At 39.1% G+C, this 19,752-nt stretch overlaps 4 protein-coding genes across 4 annotated transcripts; 1 reads left to right on the plus strand and 3 right to left on the minus strand.

The window, feature by feature from the left end:
- Positions 1–251: 251 nt before the first annotated feature.
- On the plus strand, positions 252–3,552 carry PAAG_04877 (DUF803 domain membrane protein; the record flags this gene model as incomplete). Its single annotated transcript, XM_015845401.1, has 5 exons — positions 252–342; positions 488–561; positions 647–960; positions 996–1,999; positions 2,066–3,552. 5 exons carry the CDS (start codon positions 252–254, stop codon positions 3,550–3,552), a joined length of 2,970 nt encoding a protein of 989 aa, XP_015699627.1.
- A 786-nt stretch (positions 3,553–4,338) lies between these two features.
- Positions 4,339–6,413, minus strand: PAAG_04878 (hypothetical protein; the record flags this gene model as incomplete). The annotated part of the gene is made up of 3 exons (XM_015845402.1): positions 4,339–6,123; positions 6,192–6,317; positions 6,390–6,413. 3 exons carry the CDS (start codon positions 6,411–6,413, stop codon positions 4,339–4,341), a joined length of 1,935 nt encoding a protein of 644 aa, XP_015699628.1.
- A 1,881-nt stretch (positions 6,414–8,294) lies between these two features.
- Positions 8,295–8,720, minus strand: PAAG_04880 (hypothetical protein; the record flags this gene model as incomplete). Its single annotated transcript, XM_015845403.1, has 2 exons — positions 8,295–8,537; positions 8,607–8,720. The coding sequence occupies 2 exons, from the start codon at positions 8,718–8,720 to the stop codon at positions 8,295–8,297; spliced, it is 357 nt and encodes a 118-aa protein (XP_015699629.1).
- Positions 8,721–17,183: 8,463 nt separating this feature from the next.
- PAAG_11947 (hypothetical protein) lies at positions 17,184–18,425 on the minus strand (the record flags this gene model as incomplete). Its single annotated transcript, XM_015847508.1, has 1 exon — positions 17,184–18,425. One exon carries the CDS (start codon positions 18,423–18,425, stop codon positions 17,184–17,186), a length of 1,242 nt encoding a protein of 413 aa, XP_015702898.1.
- Positions 18,426–19,752: the final 1,327 nt, after the last annotated feature.

Raw genomic sequence — 19,752 nt, forward strand, 5'->3', positions numbered from 1 at the left:
TATTTCATTCAAAAAACTGAGAGGATAACTAAATTGAGCGGATTAAAATATGGAAGATGGAAAATTTAAATTGTTTGAATTAAGAGTAGTCTGATGAATTTCATATTATTAGCAATAGACATAATTTGCACCTTTCTTAGAAGTTTGCGGGGGAACATGCATTGTAGGGTTAAAATTCACGTACGTTTGCATGTAGTTAGTGGTCTGTGACGTTATTCAGTTAAGTTAATCAATCAGTGGAGAGTCCATGGATGAAGCCTCGTCGTAACCCGCCGCCAACTCTTCAAGGCTGGGCAGTCTTGTCTTCGGAACAACAACAACTGCCATCAAGCAATGGGTCAAGTGGGAATTATATTAACCAACGGACTCAAGAAAACCATCGTTCATTCGTCCATGAAAAAGCAGCCAAAAGCAAGCAGCCAATCGGAGATAGCTGCTTAGTTAGGGAGAAGAAAAGTTGGCTGAATATCTTTCCTCCGCCCTTCAGCCCTCTACATCGTCGTATTCATCCTTGCACTTCCAACAGCTTTCATCATACGGTCGTTCGAGAAACAGTACAGGGTAATGTTTCCTACGTTGCATATGGTAGCTAGGAATCTTCGAACTTACCAATGAAGGCGAAAATAATTGCACAAACACCGTACAGCTTACGCGAACGCCGCTATTCACAATTTCCAACTATCCCAGACTGCCAGCTAATGGCTGGGTGGAGATTGCTGTGGTAATCGTCGCGATCAGCTCTCTAGCCAATCTCGATATTGCAGACGTTACAAATGCAAAGCTCTCCCTGGGGAAAGGGGTAAAGCGATCACGACACAGTCCAGGTGGAAAGACCGGGCTTTTGCTCGAAAAGAAGCTGGAGAAGGATTCGAGGGGAACAGTTGATATATCTTGCCTCTCGGTTCAGGTTCCTCTTGTCCCAAGTCCTCAGGTCCTGAATATCAGAAAGGGCGCGAGATGGTAAGAACCAGGGTGCTGATAACCTGCATCTCCAGCCTTCTCTTCCGCGTTGCCTTCTCTAAGCCGCTATCTCCGCCTGCGATTAATATATTCCGAAGTGGAAATAGTGGGAATGATGGTGGAGATAATGCGGGTGATGGCAGTGGCAACGGTGGCGGCGATGCTATAAGAGAATGGTCGTCTACGATAGGCATTGTTACGGCCATCATTGGCAACATTTTGATCTCCTTCGCTTTGAATATCCAACGCTACGCACATATAAGGATTGAGAGGGAATATGACCGCAGCCGCCAACGGAATGGATGGAAAAGAACCGTTTCCAGAACTGGGCAAACAGAAACGTTATCTTCGAGTAATTATGACATGCTCACGAACGGAGCGGAGGGCGAGGTTACGGATGTACAAGGACACATGGACGCTTCTCCGGCAGACACAAATGGCAGAAGGCACAGGAACTCTGAGGAAATATCAAGATTAGGATTTCGTCAATACACGGACGAGGAAGATGGAGGGGGGATGAGCAATTCGCTCGATGATGGCAACCAACGTCCTGACACGCTACAGCAGTCATTTATATCAGACCGGACTTTAACTCCCATGGAGAAGAGCCAAATTTCCAATGAACGAAAGTCATACCTTAAATCACCTTATTGGTGGGCGGGAATAATCTTGATGACTATCGGTGAGGCTGGCAATTTCCTAGCTTATGGATTTGCGCCCGCGTCCATTGTCTCACCCCTAGGAGTTGTCGCTTTGATATCAAACTGTATCATTGCACCATTCATGCTCAAGGAGACTTTCCGTCGACGAGATCTGCTAGGTGTTCTAGTTGCCGTTGCCGGCGCAGTAACTATTGTATTCAGCGCAAAAACTTCAGAAACCAAAATAGGTCCCGACGAGATCTGGGACATGATAACGACTTGGGAGTTTGAATTATATCTTGGAGTTACTGTTGCGCTAATTCTTGCATTGATGTGTGCCAGTCAGAGATATGGAAGGAAGTCCATCTTGATCGACTTGGGGTTGGTTGGATTGTTTGGTAAGTATTCAGAAGCCCGCTCTACATGGCGATGAATATATCTTCCCAGCTAAACAATCTGATTAGGGGGATATACTGCCCTATCGACGAAAGGAGTCGCCTCTCTCCTTTCCTTCACCCTGTGGCACGTCATAACTTTCCCCATCACATACGCCCTGGTGGCTGTCCTTGCCTTCAGTGCTCTGATGCAGATTCGATACATCAATCGAGCTCTGCAAAGATTCGATTCTACTCAGGTTATTCCTACCCAGTTTGTGCTATTTACTATTTCGGTCATTGTCGGAAGCGCTGTCCTTTACCGAGATTTCGAGTCCACGAGTCCCGAGAGGGCAGCAAAGTTTATCGGTGGCTGCGCGCTCACCTTCCTAGGGGTCTATTTTATTACCAGCGGGAGGACGCGAATCGATGACTCTGATTCTGAATCAGGTGAAGAGGAGGCGATTGACCTTGTAAATGGGGAGCGTTACCGAGACAGTGTTGATTGGCAAAGGGAAGGAAGTCAAAACCATCCGGAATGGACATTGGATGGAGTCACCGGCGTTGCCGCTCAGGCTACTGACTCTCGTCCCGGCTCACTTTTTAGTGATGAGAATGGTGATGAAGAAGACGGCGATGGGGTACGAACCCCACGGGCTCCACTGTCTAGTGGTCCCCCTTCTTCGGTGCCATCTATTTCTTCTGGTGAGTGCTCCTTATCGCCGTCTGGAGAAACCAGTCCCCAGCCGGTTACCGAAAATCCATGGGGATCAACCCCTGAAGGTCGCGGCGAAGTTACTGTAGCCGTCAGACCTCAAGCACTTCCTCAATTACACCCTACGACTCAAGTCCTTTTCCAATTTCCTTCTGCGCCAGGGTTGGTTGAATTCGACATCAGTGCTACCCAACACCAAAACCGCTCACATACTCCGTTACCGAGTACTTCGCCAATTCCGAAAACACCTACCGCAGCAGGTCGTCGATTAACATTCTCTCGATCACCGAACATGGAATTACGCAATTCATTCTCCCGACATTTCGCACCCCGGCCACTTCTGGCGCCCCTCTCAGGATCCCTTAGCGCTGTAGTTGCAGATTCACTTCTGAGAGGGGAAGGCTCCCCACGTAGCCATCGGGAACGAACTTCGTCCAAGAAACGAAAGGGCAAAAATCGAGCATCAGTCCCATTTGCGATTGGTGAGAGTGCAACAAGTGGCCATGTCCAAGACGAAAATCCTCTAGAAAGCGAATACGAAACCGACACCAGCAATGCCGGAGCTGAAGGCGACCGACTGCCTTGTAGAGAACATCATCAAAGGTTTCCCCTCCCCGATTCAAACATCACGGACAGGGCCATTGCACAAGAAGCAGTTCCAACACTGGACCCATCACCATTACAAAAAAAGAAAGATAGCCCACGGACCCGCAGCCTTAATGATTCATTGAGTGGCGGTCTGGGGTGGCTAAATGCCAGCATCAGAGGGAGTCCGACGAAGAAGAAAAGCAAGGCTGGCCCTTCAGTGACTGGTAGTCCTGGTGATGATGGAGGGGGAAACGTTAGGCCATCAAGAAGCTGAACACTCCTATCCCCTTTCAACCAAAACTATTCTCCTCTCTCACGCAAAAATAGGAGGAGGGAATGCATAAATATATTATAGATGTGTAACACATTACCAGGATGGCCCAGTACACAAATTCTTCTCTGCCGGGTGATCCTTGTTAGTGACTTCCTACTGGTTTGTGCGTTTTATAGGGATGATTATCATCACTTATATACAATTTCCTTTGGTCCTTTCTGATTGTCTTTCAATTAATTCACTCAACTCTACTTTTGGCGTATGGTGTGCATCGGGGGCGCAAATTTATCTTGTGTTTTTCGATTGATTTCTTTCTTAATCTCTCTCTCTCTCTTTTTTTACCCCATGTTTCATTGTGAGATACACCTTTTAATCTTTCTTATTTTACGTCTATTCATAACTCCCTCAGCACAAACTCATCATATATTCACAATTCAAAAGGCTGAAGCTCATCTTGCATAATTCTTTTCTATCAGCGGCGTTTGGATCGGGGTTTTCTTTTTTTTTTTTTTTTTTTTTTTTTTTTTTTTTTTTAATATATAGCCCCATTGCATCATCTCTCATCCCTCATGCGAATGTATATTTTTCTTAGTTTTTAAAATTGAAATGGGCCTCCGAAAGACCTTTACATAAATCCTCAGACAGAGTGTCATTATTCATGAAAGCTAGAGAAATGGCATGAGGATCATCGAGGCATCGAATCTTTTTCTGGGTACAAAGGGATCTTCATCTTCAGTCACCTGTAACAGACTTACGCTCAACCCAGAATCATCAGTGACATAAATCCTAATCATCAAGCAAGCTTTTGGCATTCTTATTATTGCCCACCCCTTCCCCTTCGCCAGTACCAATGCCACCACCGTCACCGGCACGATTTGTAACTTGCGCTACATCCGCGACCTCAGGACTAGGAGTGGCAGTAACCACCTTTCCCATATCTGTACGTGTCCCTTTCCCGGCTCCATTAGTACCTCCATTCCCATTCCCACTCCCATTCCCATTCCCATTCCCATTCCCATTCCCATTCCCTTCCCTCCGCACCCTAGCCCCTTCTTTCAGTTTCTCCCACCGATCCCTATACCTCCCCACTACATCTCTCAGCTTCTCATTCTCACGCCCCACACGCTGCAGCTCCTTTTCCCCACGACGCAGCAACTCTTCCAGCTCCTTTAGTCGTGCCTCATTAGCATCAGAGCTAGATGGTAGCGATACCCCCGAAACAACGCGCTCCTGTGTTGTTCCTGGTGCTGCCCCTGCTGCTGGCGCTGGCGGTGATTGTATCCCATGAGGACGCGGTTCATGTGGTACAGCTGAGGATGTGGGAGAGAGCTGCCGTCCAGGGGAAGAGGTGGGTTGGTGCTGCATTGCCTTCAGAGATTGTTGTAATGCCAGGGACGACGACTGCGCATTGACTTCCCACATATGCAGCCGTTTGGAGAGCGTGTCCGACAGGTGTTTCAGCGCTTGGTTTTCCATCTGTAGTTCTTCCATTGTCTTTGTGTTTGGCTGCGTTGCGCCTGATGCTCTGCTCCGTGCTGCTCGTTTCCCGCCCTTGTCTCCTGCTACGGGAAGCAAAGATTCCGGAGATGGAGGGTTCTCGCGGGCATCAACAAAGTCGTCATCGCGGCTGCTGTCAAGGCTGCGTCTGCGGGCTTCCTTTTCGGCTCGAGAAAGAATGCCTGCATAGGATATCGTTCCCCCAGCGGTTGGGACGACGTAGAATGATTCCACCGGGTTTGGCTGGCCGAGTAATCCGTTCAGGCCATCCTTATCTCTGATAGCACGCAGTGCGGCTTTTGAAACTAACCTATTCACATCTGGTTGGTTTGTAAGATAGCTAGGAATATCTGCAGATGCTGGGTTCCGGTCAACTTGGGGATCTGCTGCAGATTTCTGGGTAGAAGTGTCAATGCCAAGGGGTAGACTAGCAAAGGCTAGCGGGCCTGAAAGTCTCGATATGAGACCTTCAAATGTCGAATAAAACCGCTGGAATGGCTCATCTGCTGAGAATCCAAACCCAAGTTTAGATGTTAAGGCGTCACTTGGTGCTGGTGGGTTGATCTGCTGCCCCGTAATATCTGTGGGACTCAACCCAGTTGGAGTCCAAGATGGTTTCTGTTTGGATGCTAAGCTTGGGCGAGCCTTTAACTCGGTATTTAGGGAATTAAGGTTTGCTCCATCATGGCTCATCTGCACTGGAGCACCAGCCATTTTGGCCCCAGCATTCTGAGTCGATACAGCCGGAAATGCAGGACTACCTCGAGCAGGATGAGAGGGAATACCACGAGCCGTTGCTAGATTGCTTGCTATAGAAGTAGTGTCGCGTTGCACAGGTCTATGCTGCGCAGGGAGACGAGGGGTTTGATTTACGTTTTCTACATAGGGAACCGGAGCCGTTGGCTCTCTTCTACCAATGCTTGGCAAGTCTGACTTGGGAGGTTGGGTTGTTGAAGGCACAGAAAGTACATTTGCACGTTCAGGAGAAGCCTCCACAGGGTGCTCATGTTGAAATCTAAGGATCTCTGCAAGCCGTTTATGATGTTTTTCGAGAAGTTGAAGTGTTCGCGATGCCTATCATCTTGATATCAGATGGTGTGTTTGGGTGTTTGGTATTATCAGAAGCTGTGCAAGTAACATACGTCCGGGTCAACCGTGCCTTGTGCTGCAGTCGAAAACTCGACAGCTGCGAGATCGTGTTCCTCGCTGGCCGCTACTGGGTTAGATTTGCGTGTTTCGAAGAGGGCATTACGAGCATGGGAATGCGCCTTGAGGGGAGTATTCAGTTAAATTGCATTCGAGGAATAGATCAGAGGGGGGGTTGATGAGAGTGAACATACCAAGGTTAAGGGAGACGATTCCATAACTCTACTATCTCACTCACTTTCTTCCATACGATTTTCAGGGATCCGCAGTTTCTTAAGGCAAGAAGATAGGCAACCGGCATTCCGGGCAAACAAATAGGGGTTTCTATAATTGTGATGGCGTTAAGCTCGAGGCAGCGATTTAATATTAGCCTCGGGGTGGGATGAAGTCACGAGGTGAGTAACCTTAACTAACTGACGTAATTCCAGTCTCGTTCAATCCAACGGCTCCCATCTGCCGCCCCGAGCGACCCACCAAATAAAAATAACTTATGTACATACAGACTTTAACCTGGAATGTCTGCTCTCAACAACCATTGATTAAATTCAATTACATTACTATAGGATTATGGCAGTGTATTGTTCTATGCCTGAGCATATTGCAATTGCTGCACTGCGGTTGGGACTCATGAAGCATAATAAAAAGGCTCCGACGTAAAATTCATAAGGGATTGAATAACAGGCACACCTGACTTCCCACACTCCGCCACGGCTGGTGCAATAAGCAGACGTTCCCGGGCGAAAAGTTCCTGTCACAGGTCATCGACGAACAAATTTCAAGACGCGGCAATCTTGACCAACAAAGAAAACTTATCCCCGGCATATTCCTTTTTTCTCAGAATTACAAGGTAACACTGGCAGGCCAGGAGGTTGTCGCCGGCTGTGGTCGTCTTTGTTTTGGTATCGTCCTGGGTCTGTAACCGGTAAACCTTCAGGCTGTTTTTTAGATGAAAATGTGAACTTATGCCTATGTTCCCCACGGCATTAGTTGGGGCATTACCGGTAGTTGGGCAAGTCTTTGAAGAAATACAGTTTGCATGAGTTCTGTGCTTCTGTTCGATAGGACAACAACAGACCGACCGACTGGACTTGCAACCTCCCAATGAAGTTTAGTTATACGTGGCACTGGGTAATTGGACAAGAGCAACATGGATTGCTGATATCCATTGCCCTTGGCGTCAACAGCTGGTGAAGATCATTCCGGACCGTCCCGTTCGCTAGGTCGAGGTGGCCAAAGTGCTCCGCCGGGTACATGTTTACACTTCCCCTGCGGCAGAGGGTGTTCTTATGTAGGGTTGGAGTTTGTCGTCGCTTTTTGGCAGTTTTAGTTATATAGACTACGTTAATACAGCATGCTTAAAAATGGCCTAACGTGGCAACAAGGGCAACAGTGACACATAAACCTGGAGGTTCCGGAACGAGTCGTGACAATCACACTGCTTCTTCATTAGCTATCCAAGTGTTGGGTGGGGCGGCCCAGAAAAGCATCACACTGACTGGATCCCATTTGCTCTGCGAATGCAAGCACAAAGAGCAGGATAATTGCCGATAGCATTGGAGTCCACTAGCCCTGGACACCAGAGCTAGATCGAGAAACCTTTCAAAGTACTCCATCCATTTCGTGCATCTAGTGAAGCGGGTTGGACTCAAGGAGACCTGCAAAATAAGCATTTGCCTTCTCTTTTCCCTTTTCTTTTCTTTTCTTTTAATTTCTGTGAATTACGTGAAATGACAACAGGGTGAGCTGGCCAATAAAATGAAAGAGAAAAATCATACCAGTCTGGTAGACTAGTCGCGAAGCCCTTTTCAACGTACAAGCCATGCGCAGGGTGTTCTTCGGTCCAACTCTTTTAAACTCTTTTAATGCGTGTCTGGTTAACCAAATCTTTTGACAGGTTATCCCAGTACGTTGATGCTGACTTGCTGAGCTTCTGTCTTTTCAACTGATATCGCGATATGTTGTATGGATGTGACTCAGTCTGCTGACGCTTACGAGATAGGTTGGAGGTTACTGAACGAGGCATATGGTGACCGCCGTTTTTGGTTTCAATGTAGTACCAGTATGCATCGAGGGCCTGAAGGGGCAGAAATTGTTTTTATTTACTGCTGCGCAAGGATCGCAGAATCACCCTGGAAAGTAACACTCAGCGAGCGCGTGATATCGTGTATCGAGCACGACAGGGCGGATAGAAGTTGATACAAACTGCGATTAGCAATGCTGCATGGAGTTAATACTCTTGACAGTCTTCCCGGAAAATTACTCTGTTGCTGCTTGATGGCTTCGATGAGATTTCCCGGGAGCGCAATGCCTCGAGAATCGGTTTGGCTGAATTGTTTAACGATCTACTTAATAGGGCGAAATGCAATCATTAGTTACTTCTCGTCTATATGCGGCGAGCCCGCCCAACCAACTTCCATTTGATCTGGAGTTGGAGACAGGAGTAGAGCGAGACCGGAAAAGAAGGCCGAAGGTCGAGGGGGTTGGTTTCTGGTGGGCCTGGATGGGCATACAAAAACCGTGGCCATGGAAGCAAGCAGAGGGGAAGGGGAGTGGGTAGTTTGAGAGCGAACAGGCCCGGGTGAAGTCGCTGGTGGTTGGAGCGGAGTGCGTTGCGCTGGCGCGACCGAAATTGGCGTGGAAACAGGCCCAAACCAGCGGCCGGGAGCAGAACGATATTAACAGTCAGTTAAAATGCTGGTTTAAATATCCTCAAATTTAATGATCTCTATATGAAGTGTGAAGCAAAGAGTATTCATTAAACTCAAATCATATTTACTATAAGCTAATATTATAACTGTGAAAATACTATATCTAGAATTATAAATATTAAAATAAATATATCAAGAAATAAAAAGAAAATTTTTCATTCCTACTGCAGATTTAATTAAGTATAGATATAAGATAACTGTTATGACTATGTAGTAAAAAATATATAATAATTAGTTCATTATAAAATTACTATTAAAATGGATGATGATTAAATAAATTTTTCAATTTATATTTTATATTATTTAAATATTAAAACTGATATTTAATATCTATTAATATATTAAAATAGTTATTTTAATCATTATATCTTTTAAAATAAAAAAAATACTTACTCTGATATATTAATTATTTTAATCATTATTATTTATAAATTTTAAAATTTAAAAAACTTTATTGAATTATAGTATTTTTAAGGAATAATTACTTTAAAATAATTGAATAAAGTTTTATTATAAATTTAGTCTTATTTAAATTATAGATCTTTTTATTTTATATTTATATATAACTAAGTATTAAAAATTTCTAGTAACTTATTTTAAAAGATTAAATTAGTTTTATATTTATTTTATCTATAATTATAATAGTAAAAATAACAGCATTAAAGCTAGTATAATATTTAATTAATTTTAAAATATAATTTTTATTAATATAAATGAGAAAAAATATTTAAATAATAATATTATTTTAAATGTATATAGTTAATAATTATAATATCTATCTAATTATATTAAATTTTGATTATTTTATATTTTTAATGTATATACACAGTTTAGAATATGCAGTTATAGTTTTATCTCAGAATAATATAGTATTTAAAAAGTTATATCATAAGAATCTCAATTATATGTATTTAATTTATTAAAAATTTATCAAATTAAAAAAAAAAATAGATAAAAATAAAAGTCAATTAATAAAAGAAAATAGTATAGTAGAAGAAGAAATTAATATTAAAATTTTTTAAAAAAAGATCTCAATAATCTTTAACAATAAAATTATAATAAAAAAGATAATAATAACAAAAGAAAATTATATATATATTAATAAATTGATGATAAAAAAAGTAATAATAACAAAGAAAAACATCTAGAATGAGATAATCTTTAAGTTTTAATTTTTATTAATAGTATAAATTAAGCAAAGATTTTATTTAATTTCAAAATTTATTCTTTAATGGCAGCTTTTATTATTTTTACATAGTCAATTAAAACCTTCATTCTCAATTCAGTTTTAAAGATAAAAAGTATATTTAACTGACTGATAAAGTATTTTTCTTTAGTTTCTTTATAACATAATTATTTAATAAATAGTTTATTAAAATATGATTTGAATTTTCAACTAAATCATAGAAATTTTATTTATTTGAGTTTGTGAAACTTTTTAACTCTTTTTAAATAAAATTAAAATAATCGTATTCAAGTTTTAATTATATTATATAAGAGATAGTTTTCCTTTTATACTTTATTAAAAAAGATTGTTATTTTATTTTATTTTCATTTTATATCTTGCATACTGAATATTTTTCTTTTTCTTTTCTCAAAGCTAAGTTTATTTATTGAGATAAGATTCTTTTATCTTTCTTTTAATATAAGATTAAAAATAATTTATTATGTTATCTTTTAAGTTTTAATATCACTTTTTACTGCTAAGTGTGTTTTTTTATTATTTACTAAGTTGAATATTTTTATCTTTTAGCTTAAATTTTTTTCACTATTTTTTAAATCTTATATTTTAAATTTTTAACTACTATTTGATTGTCTGAAAAAAATTTATATATTTTAAATAATATATTCTTTAAGGATAAGTTTATATACTAGTGTAAATATTTTTTGAATTGTGTAATAGATGTGCTACTGAATATGACTTCAGCATTTTTTTATAAAATAAAAAAAACAAATTCATTAGAAGAAGAAAAGAAAATAAAATAAAAATTAAGAAGATAAATGTAGAGTTTTATATAGATTAATGAAGAGTTTGATAATAAAAGATTATTATTTACATGCTTATTTATTATAAATTGCAAATAATTTATCATTGAAGATTTTATATTTTTTATCAAGATTTTAAGAATATAGCTATAAGGGGCTGAACCCCTAGATTCGCTCTGGCTGGCTGACTCAGCCTAGCCATTGTTTGCACGTGCGCACGTGATCATGCTACATGAGCTTGCTTAAGCTTGTGTTCTCATCTCATTCTTTTCTTCCCTTTCTCAAGCAATTTGTCCTTGTTATATAGGAGGACTAGCCTCTAGTTCTTAGAGCTTAACCCTTTACATTACAAATTGCTTCACTCCTTTCATTGATAGGTCACTGGGAGTCTTAATCCTGTATCACAAAGCTCAGTAAATGTGCTCACATATGATAGACTATTAAGAGTCTTAAATTCTGCATTATGAACAACATTGAAAATATCTAGCTGAATGAGATAAAGCAGCAGACTTGTACAACAAATACACAAAAATGGATCAACACAAAGCAATGAGCAGGGACACTCTTAGCAGCTTTGAACAACAATGAATGATCTTTCTCCAACAGCAGGAACAGGTTCAGCATGAGAACAGAGACTTAATAGCAGCTCAGCAAGTTAAAATAGCTAATCTATGACAAGCTTTGAACACCTCAACATCAATCCTCTCTCAATTGAACTCACAACCACTCATTGCAGTCAGAAGACCAAAGACCAAGCTACTAGATTGCAAGAAGTATGATGATTCTAATCTAAAGCACTACCCTCAGTGAGAGCTTAAGCTTCAATCAAAACTTAAGGTCAATGGAAAAGCTTTAGGTAATAATGAGGAATGTGCTTGATATGTGTACTCAAGACTGGAAGAAATGACAGCAGCTCAAGTTTACCTCTGAGTTAAGAATAATAAGAACAAGATCAACTTTACAGTAAAGAGCTTACTGAAGCAGATACACATGCTCTTTAGTGATTCTACATGACAGAAAAAGGCTATGCAAAAGCTTAACAATCTATGACAGGGTAGAAGAGCTCTCTTTGACTTTCTGCTTGAATTTAATCAACTCCTGCTGGAAGCTGATGGTCATGAATGAGATGATCACATTAAAAAGAGATATCTGAAATCCACTCTAAGCATGGAGCTGAGGGAAGACATGGTGAGCATAAGAGAATCATCTCTATATGAGAATTACTGCAAGGAGCTTAGATTAGTTGATCATCAACTCTCTGAGCTTAAGACTTTAAGGCAGTGATTTAAATGTCATGAGAGCAGATCTTCTTTGAATCATACAACATCTAATTCACACTCTCTATCTTATCATGCTGTTCTTGATTGATGAAATCAGTCTCAAGCTTCCACTAATGATCTGATGAATCTCTCTTCTGATGTTGTGACTTCAAGCACTCACTACATCAAATTGATAAATCAGACAGAGATTAATCAATGAAGAGAGCAAGGTCTGTGCCTGAGATGTGAAGCTGAAGATTATATGATTAAGAGCTGCTTATTCAAATCTCTCAGACATCTTGTCACTCTCACAATAGCTAAGATGATTCCCAAGCCAGTATTGAATGATGATGATGTGGATATGAGTGAGGATTCAGAAAAAGAGTAGCTTCAATCAAAAGACACTGAAAGAAGTGAAATAAAAAACTTATAAAGAAGCAATGAAGAAGATTTAAATCTAAGATGATATTCAAACCCTTCACTATTGATGCTTTAGTAGATAATGCCTTTTCAACTAGAGCAATGATAGACAGTAAATGTAATGTCTATGATCTTATTTCTCAATTCTATGTTAACAAGCATAAGCTCTTGTGCATTGAAATTCTCTCTGTTAAAATGACCAGCTTTGAAGACTCTATGGGACTCTCCACAAGCATAGTGACTGGCATTTGAATTGATATAGATGATCACATAACTGAACAGGTCTTTCTCTACATGATGAATGAGTTACATGATCATGATATGTATCTAGGTGACCCCTGGCTGGCCCAGTAAAAGGTGACTATGATCTCTCATCAAAGAATTGTGAGATTTGAAAAGAGTAGCATAGAGGTAGAGTCTAGTTCAAATGCAAAAGCTGATATGATTTCCATCTCTGTCATAAGCTTTTCTAAGTTTGCAAGCACTCAAAAGAAGTAAAACATTGAGATCTTCACTATCAGTTTGACTGACATTCAAAAGGCTCTAGAAGTGAAATCAAAGATTGACTCTAAAGAAAAGTTGCCTGAACATTATCATGAGTTTTTGAATGTATTTGATAAAGAAGCCACCAACACCCTTCTTTCACTTCATGGCCCAGGTAGAGATCATGGGATTGAACTGATTAAGAAGACTGATGGTAGTGTAGAACAACCCTATTGAGACTCACTATATAATATGTTTTGAGAGAAACTACTGGCTTTGTGAAAGACTCTTATAGATTATCTAGATAAGAGTTTTATTAAAGTGAGCAACTCTCCCACAGCTGCCTCTGTACTATTTGTAAAGAAGTCTGAGAGTGAGCTAAGATTCTGTGTGAACTATTAAGCTTTTAACAAAATTATTTGAAAGGATTGATATTCTCTATCATTAATCAATGAGATTTTACAGTGAATTGGACAGGCTAAATGATTCACTAAGCTGGATATTATTACAGCTTTTTACAAGATTTGAATCACAGAAAGTGATGAGTGAATGATAGTCTTTAGAATTAGATACAGACTATTTGAATAGCTGATTACACCCTTTGGTTTGGCCAATGCTCTGAGCACATTTCAAAAATATATCAACTGAGCATTATATGGATATTTGAATGACTTCTGCTCAGTCTATTTAGATGACATCTTGATATTTTCCTCAAGAAGCTTACAAAAGCATTGTGAGTATGTACAAAAGATGCTTATGCATCTACAGTAAGCAGGCCTGCAGGCAAATATCAGAAAGAGTGAGTTTGAGATGAACAGCACAAAATATATTGAATTCATTATTGAAGCAGGCAAGGGTATACAAATAAATTTAGAGAAGATTAAAGCTGTTTTGAAATGAGTGATACCTACTACTCTTAAGAGTGTATGAGGATTTTTAGACTTTGTCAATTTCTATAGACAATTTATCAGAGATTTCTCAAAAATTGTGACCTCACTAATGATTCTTACATGCAAGAATGTTTCTTTTTTGTGGATGAGCAAGGCTGAGGAAGCTTTTAAGCATCTAAAATCAATGTTTATCTTCACTCTAATCCTGCTTCAATTTGATCCTGATCATGAGACTATATTGGAAACAGACTTCTCAAGTTATGTCTCAGAAGAAGTGCTGCTACAATATAATGAGCAGAGCATTCTACACTCATGTGTCTTCTTCTCTCACAAGCATTCACCTGCAGAATGCAATTACAAGATTCATGATAAGAAGTTATTAGCAATAATTGAGTGTTTAAAGAAATGAAATGCTGAGCTACAAAGTGTAAAGGAATTCAAGATTCTCACAGATCATAAAAATCTAGAATACTTCATGACTACATACAGACTAAATAAAAGACAGCTATATTGAATGAATATTCTCTATTGATTCAACTTCAGAATTGATTATCAGTCAGAGAAGTTGAATGCTGAACCAGACATTCTAACACAAAGAGAGCAGAACATGCCATAGAGCACTGATGATGAGAGGATCAAGCAGAGGCAAGCTCAACTACTTAAGTTTAATGTACTGGCACCTGGAATGGAATCAAGAGTAGCTACTGTCAGTATAAAACCTGAGATGTCTCTTCAAGCTCAGTGAAATAAGACTCACAAAAATGACAAGATTCTGCAGTGTCTGAAGCAGAGTCTTCATAAGAGAAGATTCAGATTTTCTTTTGAACTCAGCATTAAGACCTCTGTCTCTGAATGCTCTTTAAATGAGAATGAGAAGCTTCTCTTTCAAGGTCATAAGTGAGTGTCAGACTTTGAACCTCTTTGAATTAAATTACTGTACAAGACTCATGACTCATCTCTTACTGACCATCCCAGGTAAGAGCAAATGGCAGGAGTTCTAAGATATGAGTTTTACTGGTTAGACTATGCTGCTGATGTGAGAAGAATGATCAGAAACTACCATCTTTGCAGATCAAACATCACATGAAGAGATTGATGTTAGGGACTGCTTAAGCCTCTTCTCATTTCTGAACACATATGACAGAAGCTTTCTATGAACTTTATTGTGAACTTACCAAGCTCTAAAGAATACATAAACATTATGATTATAACAGACAGACTGATCAAGAGAGTTATATTAAAAGTAGTTAAGAAAACTGATGTGAAGACAGTGACTAGAGTGTTCCTTCACAACATCATCTCTCAACATGGCATTTCTAAGGCAGTAGTGTCAGATTGAGGATCAGCTTTTACAAGCATATTTTGAACTCAGATGTGTGAGAAATTAGACATCAAGAGATGACTCTTCACAGTCTATCACTCAGAGACTGATGGAGCTACAGAGTGAATGAATCAGACTCTAAAAATCTACCTACACAAGTATATTAGCTTTCAACAGAATGACTGATGTGAATGACTCTCTCTGATAGAGCTGATCATCAATAATAGAGATGCTGTCTCAACAGACATGAGCTCATTCTTTTTAACATATCTTTTTCATGTCTTTTTTACTGATATAGCTGATACACCCCCTGTTGAAATGTCATATAATTCTATTAAGTTTGCAGATGATTATATGAGAAAGACTCATGAAGTGTTGAAGTGAGCTCAAGTAAAAATAACAGATGCTCAGCAATCTCAAAAGAACTATGTGAATAGATGAAGAGACTCAGCTTCAAGCTTTCAATCTAGAAATAAGATCTGATTGAGCTTAGAGAACATGAGAACTAATCATCTGTGCAAGAAGCTGAATATGAAATATAATCAATATACTGTGCTAGAAAAGATAGAATTTCATATTTATCAACTGAATATCTCATCTGACATTCACAATATCTTTAATGTAAAGCTTCTACATGCTGCAGTGATAGATTTTCTGTCTAGTCAGAGACAAACTGACTGACAGTCATCTACTATAGAGATCTCAGAAAAACCTAAATTTGAGATTGAGGAAATTTGAGATGAACAAATCTATCAGAGAAAAAAGCAATATCTTGTTAAATGAGTAAGTTGGGCTGAGCTTATATGAAATGACATGAGTTTTCTACAAGAAGTGAAGGCTTTGGACACTTAAAAGGCCTCTCAGCAGGCAAAATTAGATGTAAAGAGGGCTTTAAATAGTCATAAAGACCTGCAATAAAGAGGGAGAAGAGAGGTATTATAAGAGACTGTACCTATAGATTCACTCTGACTGACTGACTTAGCCTAGTTATTGTTTGCATGTGTGCACATGATCATGCTACATGAGCTTGCTTAAGCTCATGTTCTCACCTCATTCTTTTCTTCCCTTTTCAAGCAATTTGTCCTTGTTATATAGGAGGACTAGCCTCTAGTTCTTAGAGCTTAACCCTTTACAATAGCTCATACTTTGAGAATATATATATATCAATTTTTCAAGATAATCAAATTTTATAAGTAAATAAATCTCAGAGATATTGACTATATACATCAATAAAAATAATAATAATAATAATAATAATAATAATAATAATAATAATAATAATAATAATAATAATAATAATAATAATAATAATAGATAATTTTTTTTATTAAAATTTTATGGCTTTTAAAATATGTATATTTTTTTTTCTCTTTCTTAAAGAGTTCACTGATAGAAATATATGTTAATGATTTAGTTTCTTTCTTCAAGAATAAAGCTTATGTGATTTATATTTTTCACATTTAAACTTAATAATTGATCTTTAATTGTTATGGCTTCAATTTAGGCGCAGATAAACAGATGTTTGATTACCAGCTAGGTAAGCTATTTCAACGAAATACTAAGATGCTCTATGAAACAGGGGCCTGGGGAAGCCTCTGTTTATATATCCCTTTCCACTAGCGGTTGCTATGCCGTTGCTAGGCAGTTTCTGTGGGGTATTTGTTTACGGGGTAGTTGCTAGGGACATGGCCGTTGCTACTATCCTTTTCGGTCAATGCCAGTTTCCGTTGCCAGTAGCCATACGCCGTCATAGCGCCGTAGCCAGCGTCATCACATTATCCCCTTTTGAAGCTCAGGCATGCCCTCATGTCGGTAGATCATCACCTGCCTCGTCAGGGAAGTTGTCCTTCTCCCAAGCCTCTAGCCACTCACTTAGGCGCTTTGGTGGTCCTGGTTTTGACGGATTCGCTGCATGGAACTCTCAGATTAGATGCGGTGATCCTTTCAGGTTTGGTGCTGGATACCATGTTGAATCATCATCAAATCCTAGCCGCTTTACCCGGTATTGAAGCTTTCCACGGGAGATGCGGCTCGCTAGAACATCCTCAACCTCCCATTCATTTTCACCCTGTATCTTAACTGTTTCCGGTGTCTCATTCTGTTGCCCTGGTAAGGGATCATTCGCATCTTTCCTCAGCTTGTCAGGAGAGGATATTGGGTGGATCTTCATGCTATTAGGTAATCTTAATCTGTAGCTGTTGCCAACCTTCTCAATAATTTCAAAGGGGCCTTCATTTTGCTCCGCGAGCTTCCTGCTGGGGCGTTGTATTGTATAGTCCTTGAGTGATAGAAAGACCTTATCTCCTACCCCGAAGTTTGGCTCACGACGGTGTTTGTTGGCTTGTGATTCGATCCCTTGCGCCCTCTTCACATTGTCAACTGCCAGCTTCCAAATTTCCTCCATTTGAATGACGTGTTGCCGGGCATCTTCTCGTTTGAGCTTCTCCACTCTGGGGAGCGTCTCCAGTAGTGGTTTCCAATCAAAGGACGTTCGAGGTTCATACCCATTTCTCATTACCAGACGTCGGTATTCAACCTTTGCGTTCTCGAGTTTGTTGACGTCCTCGTAGATTCCCTGCAGGTATTCGAATACTTCCTCTGCAGTCTCAAACTTCTCAGGGTGATCTTCTCTCATTTTTGGAGCCAAGTGTCTCGCGGCCTCGCCTTCAGTTCGATTCTCAACATATGCAATGCGACTTTCTTCGGTAGGAAAGTGATCAGCATTCACAGCCAGTTTGCGTCTCATTCGTGAGAGCCAGCTCTCAAATATCGGTTCCTTTCCATCTGTAAGATGCTTAGGATCACCAAGCTTTGCGGATCGTTGCGCTTTCTGTGCCTCTGCTGGTCTGGCTTGCAAGGCCAAGGAGTTCACAGCCAGCTGTAAGGCGTTCCGTTCCTCTATCAAGCTATCCACCTGCTGGTCAAGCTCATCCACTTGCTTTTGCTTCTCATCTCGCTCGTTCCTAACCCTGCCCAGGGTACCTCGTGCTTCGTCCATAATATTGGCAATCTCTCGATACACCCGCTCCCGGTCCTCCTTGATTGCCTCAAAAAACGTTTCCTTTGATATGAGCCCCCTCGGTCCCATATTCCTTCCTGTCAGGGTCATCATATCCCAGTCTGATCTCCATGGACTGTCAGATCCTCTAACAGCTTCCGACATCTTGGTAGTCTTCTCAGGGATTTCAAAACAAAAGTAAATAAAGATTCTCAGAGGTTTTACACCTAAAAACCTGCTTTAAAAAGGGCAAGAAAAGTAATTGATCTTAGTATTATGTCACGGCTTCAATCTAGGCGCAGGTGAAACAGGTGTTCGATTGCCAACTAGGTAAGCTACTTCGACGAAAATACTAAGATGGTTCCTAATAGACGGGGTCAGGGAAGGCTCTGTTTATATAGTCCTTTCCTCAACGCAGTTGCCCCTTCTCTTAGCGCCGTTGCTAGGCAGTTGCGATTACCGATTACCTCGGCCCATTGGCCTTACGCTGTTGAGAAGTCTGGACGGAGCCCGTTCTACGCCGTCACAATATCTGATGATGAAATTGAGATCTTTATTTTCATTGCTCTAATGAAAGATGTTCGAAAATATACTCAGCAGCATTCTTAAAGCTGCATTCAAATTTTTCAAGAATAGTTCATATAGTTTTTTTAATATTTCAATTAGATCTCAACAGTAAAATCAAAAACTGAAGTGTTAGAAGCTGCATATAGTTGTTTTTTAGCTTGAAAAGACAGTTCTCTTTCAGTATTTGAGAGTAGCTATATTATTTAAAGCTCTTTCAGCCTGAGCTAATCTTTTTTTGAATGTGAACTTTAAATTTAAGCTTTGAATTTAATCAAACCTCTAGTTATCTCACTGAGCTTTTAAATTGTATAACTTTATCTTGAAGAGTAGTGATTCTGTTTTCTTTAATTTTTGTAGAATAAAGATAAATTAATTCAATTTTATTCATATTAAATTGATTTAAAATTTTATTTTCTCATTCAAAGATTTCATACGCAGCTTTTTCTCAATTTTCACAATTTTTTAAATAGATTTAGAGTTGATAATAAGATATAATATCACCAACATAGTTAGAAAGTTCTTATTATATATATATTCTTATACATGAACAGATTAAATATATATATAGCAAATAAGGTAAATGTATTGAAAATTTTTAAAAAACTTTTATTTTTTATGTATTTTTCTATTTTAATATATACATCAAATAAAAGCTATATGCTTTTTTCATCAGTAAACAGATAATTCATTTTGTCAGAGACTTTGATAACTTCAGATTTCATAAAATTGAGATTATTATATTTTTTGAAACATATCAAAAGCATGTTTTATATTAGTAAAAATAATAGTATAAATTAAATTATTATTTTTAATTATTTAAAATATCATAAATCATTGATATAACTATATTTATAACTGATTTTTATTTTCTACTTTCTATTTGATTGTTATTTAATTAGTAGTAGCTAAAAAAAATAAAATAAAA

The sequence above is a fragment of the Paracoccidioides lutzii genome (genome assembly GCF_000150705.2).
Source record: "Paracoccidioides lutzii Pb01 unplaced genomic scaffold supercont2.12, whole genome shotgun sequence".
In the NCBI taxonomy this organism is placed as follows: Eukaryota; Fungi; Ascomycota; class Eurotiomycetes; order Onygenales; family Ajellomycetaceae; genus Paracoccidioides; species Paracoccidioides lutzii.